Source organism: Lactuca saligna, chromosome 2, assembly GCF_052625555.1.
Source record: "Lactuca saligna cultivar CGN05327 chromosome 2, ASM5262555v1, whole genome shotgun sequence".
NCBI lineage: Eukaryota > Viridiplantae > Streptophyta > Magnoliopsida > Asterales > Asteraceae > Lactuca > Lactuca saligna.
In genome coordinates this window covers 155,349,797-155,371,940 of record NC_136418.1, presented here as the reverse complement: position 1 = coordinate 155,371,940, position 22,144 = coordinate 155,349,797, and the positions used below count along the sequence as shown (strand labels likewise).

The 22,144-nt window shown below is 33.7% G+C and overlaps 2 protein-coding genes, 2 non-coding genes and 1 pseudogene across 4 annotated transcripts; 1 reads left to right on the top strand and 4 right to left on the bottom strand.

Moving 5' to 3' along the window:
* Positions 1-2,273: 2,273 nt before the first annotated feature.
* Positions 2,274-2,345, bottom strand: TRNAQ-CUG (transfer RNA glutamine (anticodon CUG)). The gene has a single exon. It is a non-coding gene; the product is annotated as a tRNA-Gln (tRNA).
* A 228-nt stretch (positions 2,346-2,573) lies between these two features.
* Positions 2,574-2,645, bottom strand: TRNAQ-CUG (transfer RNA glutamine (anticodon CUG)). The gene has a single exon. It is a non-coding gene; the product is annotated as a tRNA-Gln (tRNA).
* A 6,572-nt stretch (positions 2,646-9,217) lies between these two features.
* Positions 9,218-9,562, bottom strand: LOC145030276 (cyclin-dependent protein kinase inhibitor SMR6 pseudogene; annotated as a pseudogene).
* Positions 9,563-11,264: 1,702 nt separating this feature from the next.
* MKK3 (mitogen-activated protein kinase kinase 3) lies at positions 11,265-14,579 on the bottom strand. Its single transcript, XM_078981001.1, has 10 exons — positions 14,281-14,579; positions 13,631-13,779; positions 13,300-13,554; positions 12,981-13,199; positions 12,776-12,913; positions 12,503-12,670; positions 12,294-12,407; positions 12,114-12,221; positions 11,943-12,034; positions 11,265-11,865 (listed from the first exon to the last, which is right to left on the bottom strand). The coding sequence occupies exons 2-10, from the start codon at positions 13,730-13,732 to the stop codon at positions 11,505-11,507; spliced, it is 1,557 nt and encodes a 518-aa protein (XP_078837127.1). The 5' UTR covers positions 13,733-13,779; positions 14,281-14,579; the 3' UTR covers positions 11,265-11,504.
* A 6,506-nt stretch (positions 14,580-21,085) lies between these two features.
* On the top strand, positions 21,086-21,878 carry LOC145029243 (oleosin-like). Its single transcript, XM_078977840.1, has one exon. The coding sequence runs from the start codon at positions 21,190-21,192 to the stop codon at positions 21,733-21,735; it is 546 nt and encodes a 181-aa protein (XP_078833966.1). The 5' UTR covers positions 21,086-21,189; the 3' UTR covers positions 21,736-21,878.
* Positions 21,879-22,144: the final 266 nt, after the last annotated feature.

Here is a 22,144-nt window from a genome sequence, read left to right as displayed (position 1 = left end):
TTATTAAATATTTGCAAAACACATGTTTTTCATTACTTCCATAAAGGGTCACATCACATTAATATCACACATCACATTAATATCATTACATAACATAACTTACATAAAAGATAACATTTAATTAAAGAACCGCCACATAGATTACTCATCATCATCAGCAATTTGTCATTCGTGACACTCGAAGGGTTATGATATTTTCCTTATCACATTTAAAAGACAATAATATCATTAAAGGTTACAAATTGTAAATAATTTTGGCCAAGAACGTAACCCAACTACTAACCAATCATATCTTCAACTTCCTAGTATGATTTGCAAGCTGTGTTACCAACCTAAACAACTAATAATTTTTCAACGAATTATTATGACAATTTCATCATCAACCCAAACTTTTACTGTGGTACCTGTGTAATTAAAAAAAATATCATATTATGGCTAAGTAATGACAATTTGATATCGCTAAAAATATAACTATAGGGAAAAGTGAAACCTTGCTACCATTTTTAGACAAGTATAAAATTATCTACCATGGTTAGTACTAGTCCTCAAGGTCTTTATAATCGTTTCACTTCCACAATCACAGCATGTCATTTGGTATATTTAATCGAAGATACTCCTTAGCCACGATAAGCTTCTTGAAGCCAATTTATGAACTATACATATAATGGGTTGGTGGAGTATGTCACCACTGAATTGTCATTTCACCGGTTAATTGTCATTTCAGAAGTGAAATGTCATATCATTTTGACTACGAAAAAATACACTTTGTCATATAACTAGTGAATTATCATTTCAATAGTGAATTATCATGTCACTTTGACTACAAAAACAAACATTTTGTCATACAACCATCAAATTGTCGTTTCTGCATTGAATTGTAATGTCACCATGAATTTTTTTTTTTTTTACTTCTTTGCTATAATTGTTGTATGTTCACTTAATTTGATATCATATTTCTTTTAGTTCACCTAATTTGAGTCATCTCAACGCATTTCAAAATGAGTTCATAAAATGAAGTGTGGTATGTCTATGGATAGTCTTTGCTACATGGAACACAATGAAAAAAAGTTCAGCTCAAATAGAGTTCATATGAAAGAGTTATTAAGGTTTGAAGTTGGGTTTTTTCATACTTTCACCAACTAGCCTACTTTGGAGCTAAACATGTATTACTTACCAACATCCAACTTTTTAGTATAATATATACATGGTGTAACGTCCCAAATTTCAAAATAAAATTTTCATTTTTAAAATAAAATAAACTCCTATTTAAAAAAGTACATTCCGATCAAATCATTTTTTCATAAACTATTATTCAGAAATCAGAGTTATAAAGAAGACGATGTAGAATCTCGAATTATAAAGTTGTTGATGTATGTGTACAGTCCCGCCTTCGCAATCCGATAAAAATCTGCAAAATATTACATCTACAAGTGTAAGCACAAACCTTAGTTCCCCAAAATACCACATACAACATATATGACAACACATAGTTGTATTGAGTGTATAACAACCTCGGGTCTGTGTCAACCCCAGGTCTATAATTCTAAGTCCATGATGACTGCGAGCCCAGATCAGCTCCATGCATACAATATAACAGCAGATCAGCAAGAGTCACAAAGACAACATGCATCCTACATACACAATACAGTGGAATGTAATTGATGTATTCGACCCACGAGTATAATGAAAAGACTCACTTGAATGAAGAGTCGAAATCCCCTACTCATAACCCTACCGAATCAGCTATACAATCCTCCTAAACCAATCACAAGCTAAATCCCAGGCTATAGCTCAACACCTTTCCAAGTTTGACTAAAAATAAAATTGATTAAAAGTCAATAATCAACGGTCAAAGTCCACTATAGCAGATCACCACGTCATGGCCTCCTATTTTCCACGACGTGGAAGAAAAACAACAAAGTAGTTGGGCATCTCCCAATCGCCACGTCATAGCCTCCATTGGTTATGTCGTGGGAACTGGATCTCAACATCTTTAGCAAATGACATCATCTGTAAAAATGATGTCTAAAATTTACATTTTTTATTTTGCTATTTTATGGGAAAGAAATAGCTATTATGAGCGTTTTCTTTTTATTAAATTATAGTATTTCAATTTAACTTGTAAAAAAGTGAAGTGTCATTTAGGTATTGAAAAATAAAATGAGAGTGAAAAAACAATGAGATGGTGTATAAGTTGGACGCAACCTTTTATGTTTCTCCGTTGGATTTTTTTGGATTTACCAAAAAAATTAACGTTGTGTTTAAAAAAACAAAGGTCCTACCGAGATTTGAACTCGGGTTACTGGATTCAGAGTCCAATGTCCTAACCACTAGACCATAGGACCCTTTGTGGTCGTTTATTGGAAAAGATCTATCTTATCTATTACTATTTCCGAGTTGCTTTTCTAAAAAACGGAGAGGAAGTGAATCGATTGGAACTATACAGGTCCGGAAGGACAATCCGACCCGCAGATGGTATCTATCTTTGACGCAGTGCTCCAATCGATGGGGATCCGTTAATCAGCGACCGTGCTATTGGAAATTTGTAATGTGCTGAAAAAAACTAACTAAAAAGGTCCTACCGAGATTTGAACTCGGGTTACTGGATTCAGAGTCCAATGTCCTAACCACTAGACCATAGGACCAATTTGTTTAAATGGCCCTGAAAGATGACTATTATTAACTACCACTCTCAAGGGACTAACTACTCTAACGCTTCGTTTATGTTTTATTCTATTACATAATTATGTCCAAGAATATTAAAAAAATAATAAAAATAAATTGATACCATACTTTGAGAAAATTAAATGAGAGTAAAAGCATACAAAATTATGTATAAACTGTAAAATTCGTTCTTTTAGTTTGCAAAAAAACTATAAGATAATATCTAAAAAGTTTTCAATTTGTATAAAATGTCCAAAATCAAGTAATTTCTGTGTTTTTTGTTTAAAAAAACTTGAAAAGATGATTATACATTTTTATTTTATTTTTTGTATTTTTATAATTATTTTAATACTATTTTACTTTACAAATAAAAATAAAATTATCCCCCACCCACCCTCTCTCTCTTTATATATATATATATATATATATATATATATATATATATATATATATATATATATATATATATATATATATATATATATATATATATATATATATATATCCCTCCCCCCAAAACCCTAAAATCCATAATCAAACCCGGATGTAGTTAATACGATGCAAATTCAAAATTCACAAAATCCTTAATTTTGTTTATTTTTCTTTTGGTTTTCTCACATTTTTACGCGTACTACAAAATCATTCTACATTCTTGGGTTCAAATTACTCTCTTCTTCCTGGTCGATTGCTCAAGGACGTCCTCCTTTACCCAATTTTCTCTAGTTCTAAATACAACATGTTTTGTTGTTCCCGACCAGTTTCAGTAGACGCGTTTGTATATTGTAACTGAAGCTCGAGTTCTCTTGATTGTTTTTCAAGTATAGTCATCTTCTTCAAGTTGCTTTCATAGCTTCCTTTCATAAACCCTAATTCGTTAGTTAATTCAATGTTTGAGTTGGTCAATTGATCCACCTTCCATTCGGTTGTTTCAACCCTAGTTTCTGCTATGTAAATGTTATCTTTAACGACTCTATCATGCTTTCCATTTATCTTACACATTCTTGAATCAATTCGTTTGTTGAATTCACTTTCTTCTAGTTAGATTTTGATTCGTTGACTTTTTTTTCTAGCGATTTGACTATTTCTCTCAAACTTGAAACTTCAAGATCATCTGCAACAAGTTGGGTGATTATGCTATTGAGTTTCTTAATTGAAGCATCTTTTTTGTTCAATAACTTGATGCAGTTTTTAAGTCTTATCCTAAATCCATCTTCTTTGTGATTAAAGCCATTGAGATTAAATTGAATAAGTTGATGTCAAGCTACTAGATCTATTGGAAACCCCATGAGCACAAAAAAAAAAGCATTCTTGGATTCCTAAAAACGACCCCAAACGAATTTTGCTGCTTATTCCATGATAAAACGCGACTTGTTCTGTCAATCATTATTTTAGCTTCAAATCTACTTCAAATTGGGGAGAGAGAGAGAGAGAGAGTACTTGTGGAGAGGGTTGGGTAAGATTTTTTTAATTATTTAAATACCAAAATAAATAAAGAAAATCGAAAAAAGAAATGAAAAGGGTAAAATCGACTTTTCAAGTGTATTAGGGGACCAAAAACACAGAAAACTATTGATTTTGGACCTTCCATACAAGTTGGAAACTTTTTGGACCCTATCCAAAGTTTTTAAACACCACATGGACCAATCATATAGTTTTGTCTTTAATATGGTTTCCTCACCTTACTCAACCTCTTTTTTGTTCGACCATTCAGTATAGGGTCATGGAGGGTCGTTATTGCCGATGTGGCATGGCCTCAATGGCATTATAATGCCTTGAACACCGCCCCAGCTACGCATTAAGGGGGGATTATAAAATACATACATATATATATATATATATATATATATATATATATATATATATATATATATGCACACACACACAAAAAAAAAAAGTTACTACACCATTCTTCTATTTCTCATTCTATTTACATAAAAATTAACCACATTTTCTTTCAACTAAGCTATGGAGCAAAACCCGAACACCCCTCCACCAAACACAAACACATTCGCTCTGATGTGGTTCGCGCAATACGAAGGCTATAGGGACCTCCTTGACTTTCAAAACCAACCACAATACCATTTTTAATAAACTATTTCAATCTCACCTCAACCCCCCCCCCCCCCCCCCCCCCTCTCCCAATGCAATTTCCTACATTGTCCTACATGCAACAAAACTCAAACATTTAACAAAATATATTCAATATATTTGTTTTTCATGCCACAAACAACCACACAACCAATGCAAGATACAATTCCTGAAACACAAGCAGGAGGTAGTCGGAAATGTAGAAGTAAAGGGAAAAAGAAAAGGAAAGCGATCACGGAAAGTGAATAAGAACTGAAGAAGCTCTAATATGGTGGACACCGGGGGAGAAGTACACGTTGGCGTGGTGTGGGACTTCAAAAAATCCAACTGTAGGAAGTGATATGAGGTGAGTTGGTTTTCGGGAAGTCATGCTCGGAAAATTTTACGCGATTTTGAAGAAAAGTCATATCGCAATGCCAATATGCTTAGTAGCAAGTGGACTTCAATCAATCCTAGGTGGATCAAGTTTAATGAGATTTTCACAAGACTTTCTTCACAAAAGCAAAATGGTGCGAATGATTTTGATTTGTTCAAAGCTGCGAGGGAGCAATATCATGTCGAAATGGGGCACACTTTCGAGTATGAAAAAATATGGGAGATTGTGAGAAAATATCCAAAATTGGTTAAAACGCAAACATCTTCGGATGCACTATCAAAGAGATCCCGTAATTCTAGTTCATTTGACGTTTCCGACGCACAATCTAACATCAACCTCAACACCGACACAAATGACATCCCCCGAGCCCTGACAACATCAAAGAGATCCCCCCCCCCCTCAACCGGTCGGACGTGACAAAGCGAAACGCGCTCAACAAAATGCGGACGAAGCCGAGTTGGCGGAAATGAAAGAAAAGTTTGAGCAACACAATTTAATAGCAAAAGAAAGTGTCGAAGTGCAACACGAACACTTGAAATTCCTTCGTCGTCAAGCAAAGAAAGCTCAGATGGCAAAAAAATTGGCAATGATGAACAACATAATTAAGTGAAAACATACATTTAAGATTTAATAATATATACTTATCCAATTAAGTCTCGTGTCTATTAGCTTTATTGCGTCCATAAAATCAACATCTTCGTAACATTATTTTTATTTTCTCCAACAAAATTTTCGATTAAATGTCTTTATTAATATGTATTTTAAATTACTTATGTAAAGTTTGTGAGTTTTATTGAACAACGTAATTATTACATCAAGAAGAATAACAATTACATAGTTGGATGTTTAACCAAATGACGTAATATAACGAGAATGATGATGATCCAAACCATTAGATATTACTTTTGGTGGAGCTTAAGAAAGTAGAATTTGGTCCAAATTAAAAGTTGTTTGATCGTTTTATGTGTAAAAAATAACAAGGGTCTTATAGGAATGGAACATGAAATCTAGACGTCTTGACCAATTTTGTTATAGCAATTTTTCTTTTCACGTGTTAAAGAAGAGTTTTTGATACTGTAGCACAATCACGTTTGACGAATTTACACATCTAGTCACTCAAGTATTTTTTGTGCTCAATTAGTCCTTAAAGTAAGAAATCACATATCAATTACACCATTATGGAGCTGGAAACTGGAACAACGGGTTCCATCCCTGATGAGGCATTTAAATAAATTTAATAAAAGTGTTTTTGTAGTCCACGTATGTAGCACTTTGCATTTAAGTAAATTAGATTAAAAAAAAAAAATTGGCTTCAGATCCTTGATCAATGCAGCCAACTCTAGTTACTTTCTTCTTCCATTCACTTTTTCTTTCTCTGGATGTCGGCGATGCTCTGGCGACCAAACCCAACCAGTTGTGGTGAAGGTGTCTGAGAATGAAACAACCCAACCAGCCAAGAGTACATTTCAAATTAACAAAGATGATGATCAGATCGGTTAAGATAAAACATGAAATCAGATTAATTTGTGTACCATATGAGATTATGCTTCAATCCCAATCTATCCTTTCCACGAACACATCCAGGCTTGTTGAACTGATTAGCGATCGATGAGGAATTTTTTCATCTTTGGATACGCCATTGTCCTTAAATCACCATGATCATTATCATCGATTTCATGCTGGTGACTGAAACGCACTAAATGGGTAAATCATGGGCGGTGAACGATGGATGGCAGAGGCAGATGCTACATAGATAGGGTGTTGGAGTAACAACAATCCATTGAGAATAGATCGGATCAAAGGAAGATAGATGGAGTGTCGAATTCTGACCTAAGGAGGTATGGGTAGCAGAAGTAAGAGTGTACAGAGAGTGAAACGACGGGAAATTGGCGGATTCAACGAATTGCCACCATGAACGGTAAACGTAATAGAGGACGGATCGATGAACATAACAAAGACATAGTTGCACGAAGATATGTCAAACAATGGAGATCTATAAGCATGTTGAAGTATATCATCGACATCCACCACCACTGCGTCTTCATCGGACGCAACGACACCATAAACGAGACCATTATGTGTGTGTGTGTATGAGAGAGAGAGAGATGCCTTCACTGGAAACCTGCAAATATATGCAATTTTTTACCTCCAAACCGTAAAGCAAAACCCTTAAATCATATATTTCTTTAAAATATGTCTGCTTTCAAGTGTAACTTGGTTGATCAAATACAAATATGTAGTGTAAAGGAGGCACCTGCTTTGTGAAGAAGAAAGGGAGAAACCAGAAAAGAAAGTTAGAGAAGAAGGGCAAAAGGGTGAGATGGGATAAGGGGTGGGCCCATCCATATTCATTCTTTGACACAAATAGGTTCGATTTAGTGTGATGAGGTGGCCTATTGTGGCGATATAGATCAAACCAAGTTAACATTTACCTTTAAACCGGTTAAAATATCACTCGTTTCTTTGTTTAGAAGGTAATTTCTTACTTTAAAGACTAATTGAGCACAAAAAATACTTAAGTGATTAGATGTGTAAATTCGTCAAACGTGATTGTGTTATAGTGCCAAAAACCTGTTAAAGAAATGCTTATGTTAAGTCGAGTCTAAGGTTTTTTAAGTTAGGTGACATGACATTCTTTGCTAAATTCGTGAGAAATGGTTTTAGAAAAAAAAAATTATTGATAATTCGCAAAGTGATTTGCATAGAGTTAGTGTCTAAAAATATTACTTATCTATGTCGTCAAACAATTTTAGCAGTGTTTGTACTTTGTATAACCTAAGTATCCGGCCATGTGGATGAAGTGGTTTTGCTTGAATGAATGTTATTTGAGATTGTCATGAAACTATGAAAGGTTTAATATATTTGTGTATGATTTTTACATTCATACTAAGAGGGTGTTTGACTTAGCTTTTCAAACCCAAAAGTTCTTTTTGGAAAAGTTACAAAAAGTCAGGATTTCCTGACTTTTCCAAAAAGTTCATTTTTCTTATGTAAAAACTTCAAAAGTAGCTTCTAAAACTAGTTTGCCAAACATCTTTTGCTTTTTTTTCTTTTCCAAAAAGTACTTTTGGCTTTGAAAAGCTAAATCAAACACCCTCTAATATATACACACATAAAAGGGCAAAGCTAAAGAATTATCAGTTTTCCTATATTTAATTCCATTTCAAAAACATAAAAGATTGTTACTTTTTTTCTCAACTGGATCACACGGATAAAATAATCATTTTCATTATTTTCCTTTGTTTGCCTTTTTCCCTTTTCTCAAAAAACTTGAAAAGATAGTGTAGAAGTATACAGGGTTATCTAAAATATGTAAGATTCTCTTCTAAGCAATTATCGGCCTTATCTTAATAACGTTAATTGTGATCTAGGATCTCTACTTGCTATTTAAAATTTATGGTGTTTGAATGTTTGTTAACTTGTTTAAATAATGATTATGTGATAATTATTTTTTGAGTGTTTTTTTAATTCTACTTAGCTTATAAGAAACTGATTTTGATATATTTCCAAAGAAATTAAAGAATGCATATTGCATTAGAATTAAAAATATATGAAGCTAGGGAAAATTCTTGTATTTAACAATAATAGTCATTCGTCCCAAACAAAGATTAGGTTAGACTAAAAGAGAAAAAATCAATACAATTCACCTTTTAATTATTAGTACTAGTGCTTTTATCTTTATGCTCTAAAGTTTATTAATTTATTTTAAATTCAAAAAAAAAAAATATCCAAAAACTAAAAACAAACTATTACGATTTCAAACAATAATAACTAGATAAAAATTTTCAAAACACATATCTGAACCTGAACCGAATCCCCATGAGAGCCAAATGTTGAGATGAATTCTAAAATGAACGATGTAATTCTTTCTAAATAACTCAAACAGAAATTGTTGAATTTATTTCAGGAAGAGAAAAGGCGAAAACATTGATCATCAAAACCAAATTAACAAAGATAATCAATCTCATATGAAATTCCAACTTTATTAATGCTCATATACATATAATCTGTACATGGTTATGAACCAAATCTGTCCCAAACTATTGAAATCAAAACAGAAAATAAAAATATTCATAGCAAACCTAGAAATTACGAACGGAATTTGTATTTGGCTCTCTCAGCATTTGCAAAATTTTCGAAAAAGGAATCCAACTCCGGTGAAGTGAAAAACTGAATATCACCATTCTTCTGGCACTTGGATACCGGCCGACGCTTCTTTGGTGCTAGTGGTGGCGGACATCGTAACTTCTCCGGCAACCTCGATTCCTTTGATGTCGGAGTCGTTGAACCCGAGTTTGAGCCTTCATCAGTCTCTCCATTCTCTTTATTAGTCGATACAGATCTCAAGGGAGCACACATGGTGATTCCAGAAATCACCCATGTCTTTCCTTCCATTATATCTCCATCTACTTGATGCTTTTTCGAGAAACCCATAACTTGAAGTCGGAAAACGGAGCTTTCTACGATCAAAAGCAGGTTCGTTGATCAGAGGATGTGAAGAAGAAAAAAAAAACGAGCGAAAAATCAAATGAAATAGAGAATATAGAGGAATGAGAAAGAGGGGCTTGAATAATGGAGCTTTGAATGGAGGCGGCAAACAATAAAATGTGATAAATACGGAGAAAAATCGAGTTAAATTTTGGGAATTTTGGCGCCATTATTTTTACAACGGCTCTCTTTCCCGCGCTTTTGAAATTTCCAGTATTACCCTTCTGCGGAGTTGGTATTTACTTGGTGTTGCACCGGTAGTGGTGCGTGAACTGACGGTGGGTTAAGGCATGATTACCGAGTCAGATGGTGGCAGACCGGGGGCCCAAAAGATTCCCAGAATTTCTGCTTGTTGGCCCAATTTTTTAACGATTTCTCTGCAATTTTTTCATTACAGATTATGTCATTATGAATCATGAGATTAATGCCTTTTATTTTTAAAATTTAAAAAACGCAAATAAGGTTATTTTGTTTGTTGAGATAAAAATATAAAAGATAAGTTGACAGCATGATAATCTAAATTTACATATTAAATATTTGTATATCATCGTTACTGATCGTGTTATATAATTTATCATTCAAGTATATTGTTTGATATAATATTAATAAACACCCGCATTCAATTAAATTTGTAAATAAAAACAGAAACAAGTTTCTTGTAAAAAACATTATCTGTAAACAAAACCAAATAAAATAAATCAAGTTTCGAAAAATATGTTTTTTATCTGATTAATTTTTTTTAAAAATGTTTGTATCACAGGAGAATTCACGTAAAATAAAAACCAAGTGTCCACATAATGAAAACCAACAAAATAGAGACAATCAAGAAATGATTGATTTTGTTTTATTTCATTCGATAGAACAAATGATTTCTCTTATCTCATTCTAATAGTTTAGTTTATTCATTTCCGACCTCTATTATTAAATACAAAATGCAAAATATGTTAAAATAAAAGACTTTAATTATTAGATATATAGTTTCATTTCAATTTACAATATGATAAAATCATTCACTTAAAAGAATAGTGTGTGTTTTTTTTTTTTTTGTTAATTTCAACAATCAATACTTAGTTTGCAACGAAAAACTCTACGTTTATTTTAATCCATGATATCTAATCGTTTTTATCTGGAACTGAAATAAAAATCAAAATATATTTTAAATTATGTTTCTATCTGATCCTTTCAGATATATCTGTTATAAAACATACGATAACATTGATTTTGTTCAATATGATTATCTACCATGTGTGTATTTAAATGTGAGATTTAGATAAAAATCAACATATGTTTTTAGATTATGCATTTATACTTCTATCCGATCTTTTTGGATGTGTACTAATAATATTTATCTTCAAAATCTGGTAACTCTAATTTTGTTTATATCTAAATACATTATATACCACGTTAAGTATATCCAAAAGTAGACCGCCTCACAACAACATTAGCAGAATACTTACATTTTATAGCCTTAATTAACAACATACTGACATGTTATACCCATAATATCTAATATTTATCACATATTGCAATCATTGCTAAAAAACATAAATATGTCACCATCATGGGCAAGGAATTAATTATAATATAACCACGCTATTTATGTGTAAACAAATGTAAATATGTTCCTATTAGGAGTTGCATCTTGCCATTATCAGCAAAAAAATATATATATAAGTACGTTGTTAATTTGTTATAGATAAAGAAACATAAGTATATTGGTACATTTCCCATATTGATACTAACTTACTACAATTAACATTACACAAAAACAGAGTTACTCCTACCTAGTATGGAACAAATAAATCATAAACACTTTGTACATACATATAGATTCAAGTCATTCAACCACTCCAACTCCTACTATAACAGAAAAAGACCTTTTTTTTTTTTATTGGATGATGTAAAGCTCTTGTTTGGCAACGGAGTATCGACCAATGATATTTCCAGGTTCCATAATAAACTGTTCTTGAAAAGTTCCCATTCTTTTACTAGGTATGTCGATATTCAAATCTTTAAAATCTGGCACATCTTCTGCTTGTATGCCATCTCCACATATAAGAAACTGGTTTCCAACAATAAATGATCCCGAAACACGAATTGCAACTCCATCTTCACCGTGGGCCCTACACTGTAGCTTTTCAACAACATGCACGAGCTTTTCAGAAGGCCATTCACCAGCTAATGTACTCCGAATATTTGATAAGGTTTTAAAAATATCATCAGGCCCAGTAGATTCTTTCCCCGAGAAACTGAAAATAGAAAATCAACATAATATATTTATTATAAATTATTAGACAAAATAATACAAGTCTCAAATCAGATGAACCTGAAAGTTGATGATTCGTTGTAGAAGCTCTTTGCAGATTGCCAGAGTTCATCTGACCCATCAAAAAGCAAATAGTAATGTACTGCTAGCATCTGATGAAACAAAATTCAAACATCAATATAATCCAAAATCTAGTAAAAACATAAAGTAGGGGTAAGATTGTCATTTTACATCTGCTAAATCTTTCATTCTTTGTGTTGGATCAAAAATGCTACGAACAAATGCTGCTAAGTCGACTTTGGCATTCTCGTATTTTGTGATAAATGGATGTGAAAGAAGCTGCATAAAAGTATAAATGTATAAGGTCTTTGAATAATTATGCTTATTTAATAAATGGCTCTTTTTTCTTACTTGCTCTGCAGTTGGTCTTGCATCAGCATCTTTCTGTAGACAAGCCTCAATAAATGAGCAGAACTCTGGAGAAAAAATGTCTTTTGGGGGTGATGGAGATGGATCTTCCAGGATCTATTAAGATGTGGGAAATAAAAATTTATACATATATATAAATATATGAGCAAGAATAAAAGAAAGAACCAATATACTGCAGTTGACAAAATTACCTGTAACATAAGATTAACAGGTCCTTCATTTGCTGTATAAGGAAATTCACCAGTGCCACATTCAAAAAGAGCAAGACCAAGGCTCCAGATATCAGCTGGATATGAATAACTTTCATTTCTGATTCTTTCAGGTGACATGTAGGTCACAGTTCCCACAAATGTAGCACACTGAAAAAAGGATCTAGGAATATTACAACCACATTTATTAATATTCGTTAGCTTCATGTTGTATTTGATACAAAATGAGGTTAAAAAAAAAAAAAAAACACTTACCATTGCCATGGAATTCTCTAAGCCAGCACTTATCCCAAAGTCTGTAATTTTTGGTTCTCCCTTGAGATTCACAAGCAAATTTGCAGGCTTTATGTCTCTGTGGACTAAGTATCTAACTCCATGCAGATAGCTTAGTCCCTGAAGAATAATAAATATATTAATAACAAGAGGTATGAATCTTAGGATAACAAGTAAGAATATTTACCTGCAAAAGTTTTTGAACCATTAGAGAAAGAACAGCTTCTGGTATACATCTTTGTCTTTTTATAACATCAGCTAATGAACCTCCATCCATGTACTCTAGAGCAATGCTTATTTGCCCAGAGTCAGGAGTGTAAAAAGCTCCATAAAATTCCACAAGACCTTGATAACATGGTGCTTCACATAATGTTCTTATCTCAGTAAGAAGCTGTTGTCTTTTCTCCTGATATGAAAAAAGAATGTTGGAGGTGAGTGTAGTGATGGAATTGAATTTCCATACTACATGTGATGAAATACAAATACAGAGTTACAGAAATACAGACCTTTTCAAAAATGTTGATCTTCTTTAATGCAATGATTCTGTGAGTTGGGATATGAATAGCTCTTTGAACTACACTGCTTGCACCACTGCCTATGGCTCCAAATATTCTCATTTCATGTGAAGCACATCTATAAGTCCTTTCTCTTTCATCTACATCGTTTGTTACTCTTGATGTGCACTTTTGTAATCCAAGTTCATTAATGTTGTATACTCCATAAGATCGACTGAGTAGGTTGACAGTTCCACCATCTGATAGCTTCATGGAAGAAAATACAAAATCGGTTAAGTTGATGTGATCTGATTTAGAATTTTACCTCTAATTGTTATATTACCATGTATGAATCAGAAGGATCCATGGTTGATCCTGAAGAGAAGCCCTTTTCTGCATCGAATAGTGGTACCAGTTTCTTTTTCAATTCCTCTAGTCCTGCCATGGTAGATTAACTTATTGCAACCCTACCACATCCTTCTATCCTGGTGGCTGGCAAGAATGTAAACATACACATCAAGAGTCATAAGCATGAGCTTTATGAGTGTTTGATCAAAGCCAAACGTTATTAAGCATCTATCCACACATTGGTTCACAGATTTTAGCATAGGTTAAAAGTACAATGTGAACTGTGAGTTCTTTCAGGTGCTTATAAACTGAGCTATTCTCTCGGACAAAGGAATCTTTAATTAATAATGAGAGACATGAGAAGGATTGAGTCGGATAAACATAGGATATAACATACCCGGTGGATTACAAGTAGATTGTCTAGCTTTAAGCTCCAAATTACTTTCAGATTGGTGCAATTAGCACTATAAACTTCTTTACAATGGCTAACTAGGTCAACATTGATCTCGCTATATATGACTTAGTGGTCCAATTTACAAGACTTAATAAAAAAAATTCTTTCTCTAGGGTTTTAAACATTTGGGGGTTCTTTGTTATGATAGGTTTTTTCAGATTTAGGAATTGTAAATTTAAGGTTTATGGTACCTGAATGATCTCCCAGTGAAAAGCCGAAAGCTTACGAACAAAATCCAACCAGAGACGGAGTTAGTGAGCAACGACGTAAGAAGAACGACGGGAACGATGGGGAGGAGATGACGGTGGTCAATCGTCTGTAGGTGTTTTCTGTCTGGAAGGGAGTTTAGATTTAAAAATTGGTTGGCGCAGTATCCAAATTTGTTGAGATTCAGGTAATGTCGATAGATTATGAAGAACAGGGAAGACGAGATTACAAGGTGAAGAAAACTCGGAGACACGTTAAAAAAGGGTCAAAAGTTTTGGTGGTCTTTGTAACTTTTGGACGACAAACTTTCAGTATTTATCGGTTAGACCCCAAGATTCATTTTTTTCCAAAATGGCTATAAGTTCATTTTGAGGATGTTACACTAGTAATCGTACGTTATGGGATATGTGGAGGTTGACCCATGTGAAACGCTATCTCCAAGTTTTCTTGTTGTGTTTTTATTTCCTTTTGTTTTCTCTACAACACTTAATCCAGGTATGGAGATGTTCAATAGTGGTGTTTTTAATTCTTACTTCACGATGTATCGTCCACATCCCATTATTAGCGGCCAGTGGCGGACCTATGTGGAGAATTGGGGGTCCCGTGTCACTGCTCAATTTCCGGCTCGTAGAGTAAAAAAAAATCTTTTTTTTTTATTATTTTTCTATTAGGTGCACCCGCTTGAAGTATGAGGGACACCCCTACTAAAATAGTCTGCGTCCGCCACTGTTAGCGGCTATAAATGAACCTAACGTTGTTGGAAGTCGTAAGTCAAGTAGGACACAAGGGAGAGACCCATTCCTTAGGCTTCATAACAAAAATTCACAATGCCCCTAAGATCAAACTAGGTCAAAAGTCAACGGTCAATGAAAGTCAACTCAGTTGAGTACGCCCAACATACTTAGCACGTACGCCCAACGTACGCAGCTGCCATGCAAAACTTCCATTAAGTGCTTAATTCAACAACTCCAAACGTACAAAACTATATCTGAATTTCATATCTAGATATGAAGTAAAATCATCATCTGTGGCTAGGATAGTTAATGTTAGGTTGACGAGTGAATAGAGCAAGTGAGCGAGAATAAGTGTGATAGAAAGCTCGTGTAAAAGCTTACCTTGAGGGCATCGCCATGATGGCATAGTTCCAAATCCAAAATTGTGACAACTCAATGTGACATTTGTTTGTGAATATAAGAACGACATATGTGGTGGTGAAGAAGAATAACAACAGTCTTTATTGATGGTGGCTGAGATTAGGGTTAGGGTGTTTAGGGGGGAGAAAGTAGGAGCTGGTTAGAGGAGACGACAGTAAATGTCGAGTCTAGGGTTTTCAAAGAGGGTTGAGTGGTGTTGGAGATGGTGGTCTATAGGTTTTTAGATGATCGATGGTTTATTGGTGGTGCAATGGTGGTGGAGTTGAGAGGAGAAGGAAGCACCACTCTGAGGTAGGGATTGCAGAAGATACCGGCGGAGGAGGTCGGTTAATGAGGCAAATGGTGTAGAATAAGGGTTTTCTAATGTGGATACGGGAACTATAAATCGAATAGAAGGGATATGGTGCAGTGGCGGTTGAAGACTGAAAGATGGATTCAAAACTTAAAACGTTGGTCATGATGAACAAGGCAAATGGTGACGATATATATCCAACATCTGTGAACAGAAACTGCGAGATATAGGGAAATGTCGAGATAAGGAAAGAGTCAGGTCAAAACAACTTGCTAGTAGGGATAAATAGTCATTCTTATATTGACTTGAAAAGGATGTTGACCAAACTAAGATTTATGATTTGGTAATGCATAAAATATTGTAAATATTGCAATAAAGTTTGTATGATTTAAAATTCAGCATTTGACCAAATATGTTTATAAAGTATAATATATATATATATATATATATATATATATATATATATATATATACTAGCAGTGTACCCGCGCAAAGCGGCAGGGCGTGTAAATTCTTTCGGTGATATGTTTCATCTACAAAAATGTTATGTTACAAAAGAAAGTACATATCGAAGACAAAATAATCAAACTATGGTGTTATTTGGGAGATTAAGTCATTTTTTGTTCCTGGACGGTGGGCTTTATAGCAGAGGAGGGAACAAAGATGTATATGCGATTGGAGGGATATTTGAATCAATATGCTAAATTTAAGGATATCTAAAAGAGTTCAAAATTTGAATGAATCCGGGATTTGAGGGAACCATATCAAATTGCTGAGAAATATAAGGAGATTTGATGATAAATATTTGAATTTAAAATGTGGTTAAAATTTAATATTATTTTATTAATGGTTACTTGTACTATCAGCTTCATCATTTGGACGTCTTAAAAAATATTATTATTATAATCAATCTATTTTTAGAAATAGTTAGATTTCTTTTATAAGATAGTAAATATATATATATATATATATATATATATATATATATATATATATATATATATGGGGTGTTTGGATAGGGAAAAAATGACTGCTAGTTAGCTTATTGCTTATTCTCACCACAATAAGCTAATTTAAATGTTTGGATAGGATGCTTCAAAATCAGTTTATTGTGGTAGGAATAAGCAAAATAAGCTGATTTTAATAAGCTATGCGAGCAATGTTTATTGCTTATTGCTTATTTTTATTGATTTCAAAATTACCTAACTACTCTTCAATAAACTATACATAAAACCCATAAACCCTTCAAAATCCGATAGTTTGCTTCACCTTGCTGCCGATCGCTATTCCTTTTCTCCCTTGGCCATCGTCCCTGGAAGCCATCGTCAATCAGGCATGCTATTTGCTTCTTCTTCTTTTTTCTGCTACTATCGCCCCCTGCAATGAGTATGTTGTTTGCTTTTTTTTTTTCTGCTGCTATTGCCCCCTACAATCAGGTATGCCTTTTTTTATTGGTGATGCAAACACACAATTGTGTTTTTGTTCTTTCCCTGCAACCTTTGATTGCTTTTTTTTTTGCTCTAGAAACTGTCATAAATCCTTTGTTGCACATCTATGTTTTTGTTTCCTCTTTTTTTTTTCTCTTCTTCAACCGTTACCTGCTACACGATTGTTTTTTTTATCGGTGATGTAACATGTTTGTGTGTGTGTGTGTGTTTTTTTGCTCCAGAAACTATCATTAACCTGTGATGGTTGATCATAACATGCCCCTGTGATTATTCTTGATTTTCTTCATCGATTATTGTTGTTGTTATGTGTTATTATTGATGGTATTGATTGTTATTTGTATTCATAAATTCCGCTGCTTATATTGACTCAACGGTAGGTTGAAATTTAAACAGTTTCTTCATTCCTTATCATGATTTAATATAGGTAATGGACACTGTCAATGTTCATGATATGGATTTTGATACAACCAAAGTGAAAGTTACAAATAGGTTTAATTGGGATCCTCATACATTCAAGATTTTTCTTGAGGAATGTATGACCGAGCTAAAAAACGGGAATAGAGCGAGTACTTATTTCAAACCGCCCATGTGCCAAAAAATATGTAAGAGGCTTTTGGAACGAACGGGTAAAGAATTGGACAAAAATCAAATGAAAAACAAATGAGACATTATGCGGAAAGAGTTCAAATATTACGACCGTTTAACAAGACTAGAAATGGGAATTTCAATTGATCCCGTGAAAAATACAATCTCAGCATCAAAGGAATGGTGGGATGATAAATTAAAGGTAATAATTAAAATTTTTGTCTAATAATATATTATTTGTATTGTGTTTTTCATGACATTCTCAATTTGTACATATAGGAAGATAAAGAGTTTGTTAAGTTTAAGGATAAGAATTTGGATGTATATCAGACATATTATGAGGCTTTATTTCGGGATATTGTAGCTATTGGAGACAAGGCTAAGGTACCTTGCGAATTTGGAGACAATAGCACTCTGAATGATGTACAGTTTGTGGATATTACGAATAGAAAAGACGATACCGACAAAGTCCGCTTATTTGATGATGTTGATCCTTTTATCACAATGGATAGTTCTAGTATGAATAGGAGGGGAAAGAAATTAACTCCCAGACGTGACAAGAAAAGAAAGTTTGAAAGAAAAATAATTTGTGTAATTGTAAAAATAATTGGTAACTTATTATATTTTTTGAAATTGTAGGATTGCATTGGTGTCATCGATGGAACACACGTGAAGGCTTCTGTTCCACAACATGAACAAATCAAATTTATTGGGCGAAAGAATTGCGTTGCTCAAAATATTATGGCAACATGTGATTTCAACATGTGCTTTACCTTTGCGTGGGCTGGATGGGAGGGAACTGCACATGATACGAGAATTTTCAATGAAGTGCGAAGGAGATGTGAAGTAAAGTTTCCACTTCCAACCGATGGTTAGTATCATTACTTATTAACAGAAGTTTTATATTTTCAAACAGTATAAATGAATAACAATCATATGCTTTATTTGTACTTGTATAGGTAAGTATTACCTTGTAGACGTTGGATATCCTAATACAAAAGGTTATATTGCTTCCTATAAAGGTTCAAACATCCATTATCATATTCCTGATTTTCGACGTTGACAGACTTTTGCCTTGCGGGAACCAAAAGGCTTCAAAGAAAAAATTAACTATTATCATTCGTCACTTCGCAATACAATTGAACGAACTTTTGGAGTCTGGATGGCTCGACGGGTGTTACTAAGAGATATGCATGTAAATTTCGACTTCGAGACCCAAGTTAAAATTGTGCTAGCTTCAATGGCGATTCACAATTACATTAGATTGAGCGGTAGTGGTGATGCAACATTTCAAATAGCGCAAGAAGAATCTTATATTTCGCACAATGATGAAGGATCCAATAATGGTATTGAGCCACATGACGAGGTATCAAGTACACAACGTAGAACTGAGGATATGTATATAGTGCAGTACGCGATATGATTGCAGGACAGATTTTCACAAGGTCAAACACTTGTGCACGTAATGGCGTATGATTTGTTTTGAAACCCTGTAGTATTTTCATTTTATGGTTTAATGTAGTAGCATGAAACTATTTTGTGTAATATTTTGGATAATATGGTTTTGGAATGAAATTTGTGGTCTAATATATTATTATTATTATTATTTAAAAAAGTTGTTTTGTTTTTATAAGAAAAATATGTAGTAGCATGATAATTGTTTTTTTTTTAGTTCTTATGAATAAGAAAATTATTATTATTATTAAAAAAAAATGTTTTGTTTTAATAAGAAAAATATGTAGTAGCATGATAATTGTTTTTTTTAGTTCTTGTGAATAAGAAAATTATTATTATTATTATTTAAAAAATTAATTGTTTTAATAAAAAAATATGTAGTAGCATGATAATTGTTTTTTAGCTCTTATGAATAAGAAAATTATTATTATTATTATTTAAAAAAAGTTGTTTTAATAAGATAAATATGTTAACATATAAGAGGAAGCATTTTTTGGTCATTTTACTCATATACTCTGTTTTGTTTGCCAAATACTTAAAAATATTTATTGCTTATTGTTTATTCTCATCACAATAAGAAAATCCAAACACTTTTTAAAAAACTGTTTATTCCCACCATAATAAGCAATAAGCTAAAAATATTTTTATCCAAACACCCCAATAATATATATCGTCTTATTGTACCCACAAACAAATATAAACTAAACTAGGAAAAAAAACTACGGTCCCGTTTGATAGTTCCTGAATGAGAAAGTGCTGACTGAGAAAGACCTGTCTGAGTAATAAATTTTGACCGAGTAAGAAACTATGTTGTTTGATTGTATATATGACTGAATTTGCTGAATGATGCAAAATGACCATTTTTCTCCGATGCTCAAAAATCTTTTTATTAAATATACTATTAATAAAAAAAAATTAAAATTATTTATAAATGTAATATTAATAAAAAAAATTAAAATTATATATATATATATATATATATATTCGTTTTCCAATCCATTCAAAGGCAAACAGGTCATATATTCTTCATATTCTAATTACCAATTAAAGCAAATTGGATACAATAAGGCAATATCAAAACTATTTGCAGGAGGTTCTACGTTTTCTTGAGCATCGGAACTTCAACATCAAAAAATCGGAACTTGAACAACAACAAAATTGGAACTTGAACGGGAATAAAATCGGAACTTGAGCAGAAAAATAGTCGAATTGAACAGCAAAATGGGAACTTCAAGCAGAAAAAAAAAACGCAATTGAGAAGAGAGAGAACAAATTGAACAGCAAAAATAGGAACTTCAAGCAGAAAAAAACGCAATTGAGAAGAGAGAATCATACTTGATGAGAAGAAGCAGCAAAAGCGAAAATCTGTAGAGTTGTAGAGGCGCAAATCGTCGATCGATGGGGAGCACAGCTTCGTCGATCGCTTGAAAGAGAGAAAAACGGGATGAGGCGCTGAAATATGGAACGTATTAGGGCAAGGGCTCTTTTGGAAATTATCTATTCCTTTTTTAGTCAGCAGATATCCAGAGTCTTTCCCACTCAGCTCTATCTTACCGAGTCAGACATCTCATATATGTTTATCAAACAAGTTCAGCTGACCGAGTCAGCCAAAAACGTCTGACTTGACTCGGTCAGACATATATCAAACGGGGCCTACGTCTTTTCTGACCCGTAACAATACGAACGCAACCCTTAATTGAAAAAAAATAGGAAGTGGGAAATTTTTTGAAAATTAAGGCACATGGGGATATGCTCTTCTCCTCAAGAATCCAAAAAGCAATTGAAACTTGTGCTTCATGCAGGCTTATTACTTCCATCTCATCACATACGTGTCATCACCATGAATCCACCCATCCATCTTTATTAACACCACCGTCTCCACCTCTCATCATCTCTCGCATCGACATTCTTCTCTCTCTCTAGATCTATCTAGATTCTTGGTTGTTAGATTTGTTGGCCATGGCTACTAACGATCGTCATCCCCACCAGGTCCAAGTCCACACCATCCAACACCCACGATACGAACACGGCGGCAACAAATCGTCGTTTTTCACTGATCAAGAAGGTCCATCAAAGAGCAAAATCTTCGCCGTCATGGCCCTCCTTCCGGTGGGTGGAATCCTACTTGGCCTCGCAGGAATCACCTTTGTGGGTACTATGATCGGTCTAGCTATCGCCACCCCAATTTTCATCATCTTCAGCCCGATTATTGTTCCGGCAGTCCTCACCATCGGGCTGGCGGTAGCCGGATTTCTGACATCCGGGACGTTTGGGTTGACGGGGCTGAGCTCTTTGTCTTTTCTGGTGAACAGTCTGAGGCAGGTGACGGGGTCGACAGTGCCGGAGCAGATCGACTATGCGAAGAGGCGGGTTCAAGACATGGTGGAGTACACAGGACAGAAGACGAAGGAGGTGGGCCAGACCATACAGGACAAGGCTCATGAAATTGGACCAGAGGTTCAAGTTCATGGAGGTGCCAAGGAAGGACGTGGTGCCAGGACTTGAGGCGATAATGTTGAAATGGTGGAGTTAAATTAATGTTTTCCGAGTCTTTTTGTGTGTTTTATTTTTATGGTGAGATAGATCGAGTATTGTACTTGTTGATGATCTTGAAGCTTAATTTTTCGTCTATCAAATACGAATGCCAGTTCTTCTATTTCATTTATGTTTTAAGAAAACGGTGACAACAAAAATCCTATATAAATAGAGAAATTAAATTGATTCCTACTTTTTATGCCTACAAATGTTCCTACCCAATAAAATTATGACAAGTGTCATATTTTCATATTTTTTAAACTAAATCATTAAGATTATATTATGAATATATCAAATACAATTAAATTGAATGGTGATTTGTCATAATTTTAGTGGGTAGGAATAATTGTAGGAATAAAAGGTAGGAGGCAATTTAATT

Coding starts and splice junctions, on each gene's coding strand:
- MKK3 (XM_078981001.1), bottom strand. CDS start 13,732: ATGGCAGGACTAGAGGAATTGAAAAAGAAACTGGTACCACTATTCGAT. Junction 12,914..12,980: donor TGGTTCAAAAACTTTTGCAG/GTAAATATTCTT, acceptor ATTATTCTTCAG/GGACTAAGCTATCTGCATGG. Junction 12,408..12,502: donor CTGTTAATCTTATGTTACAG/GTAATTTTGTCA, acceptor ACATCTTAATAG/ATCCTGGAAGATCCATCTCC.
- LOC145029243 (XM_078977840.1), top strand. CDS start 21,190: ATGGCTACTAACGATCGTCATCCCCACCAGGTCCAAGTCCACACCATC.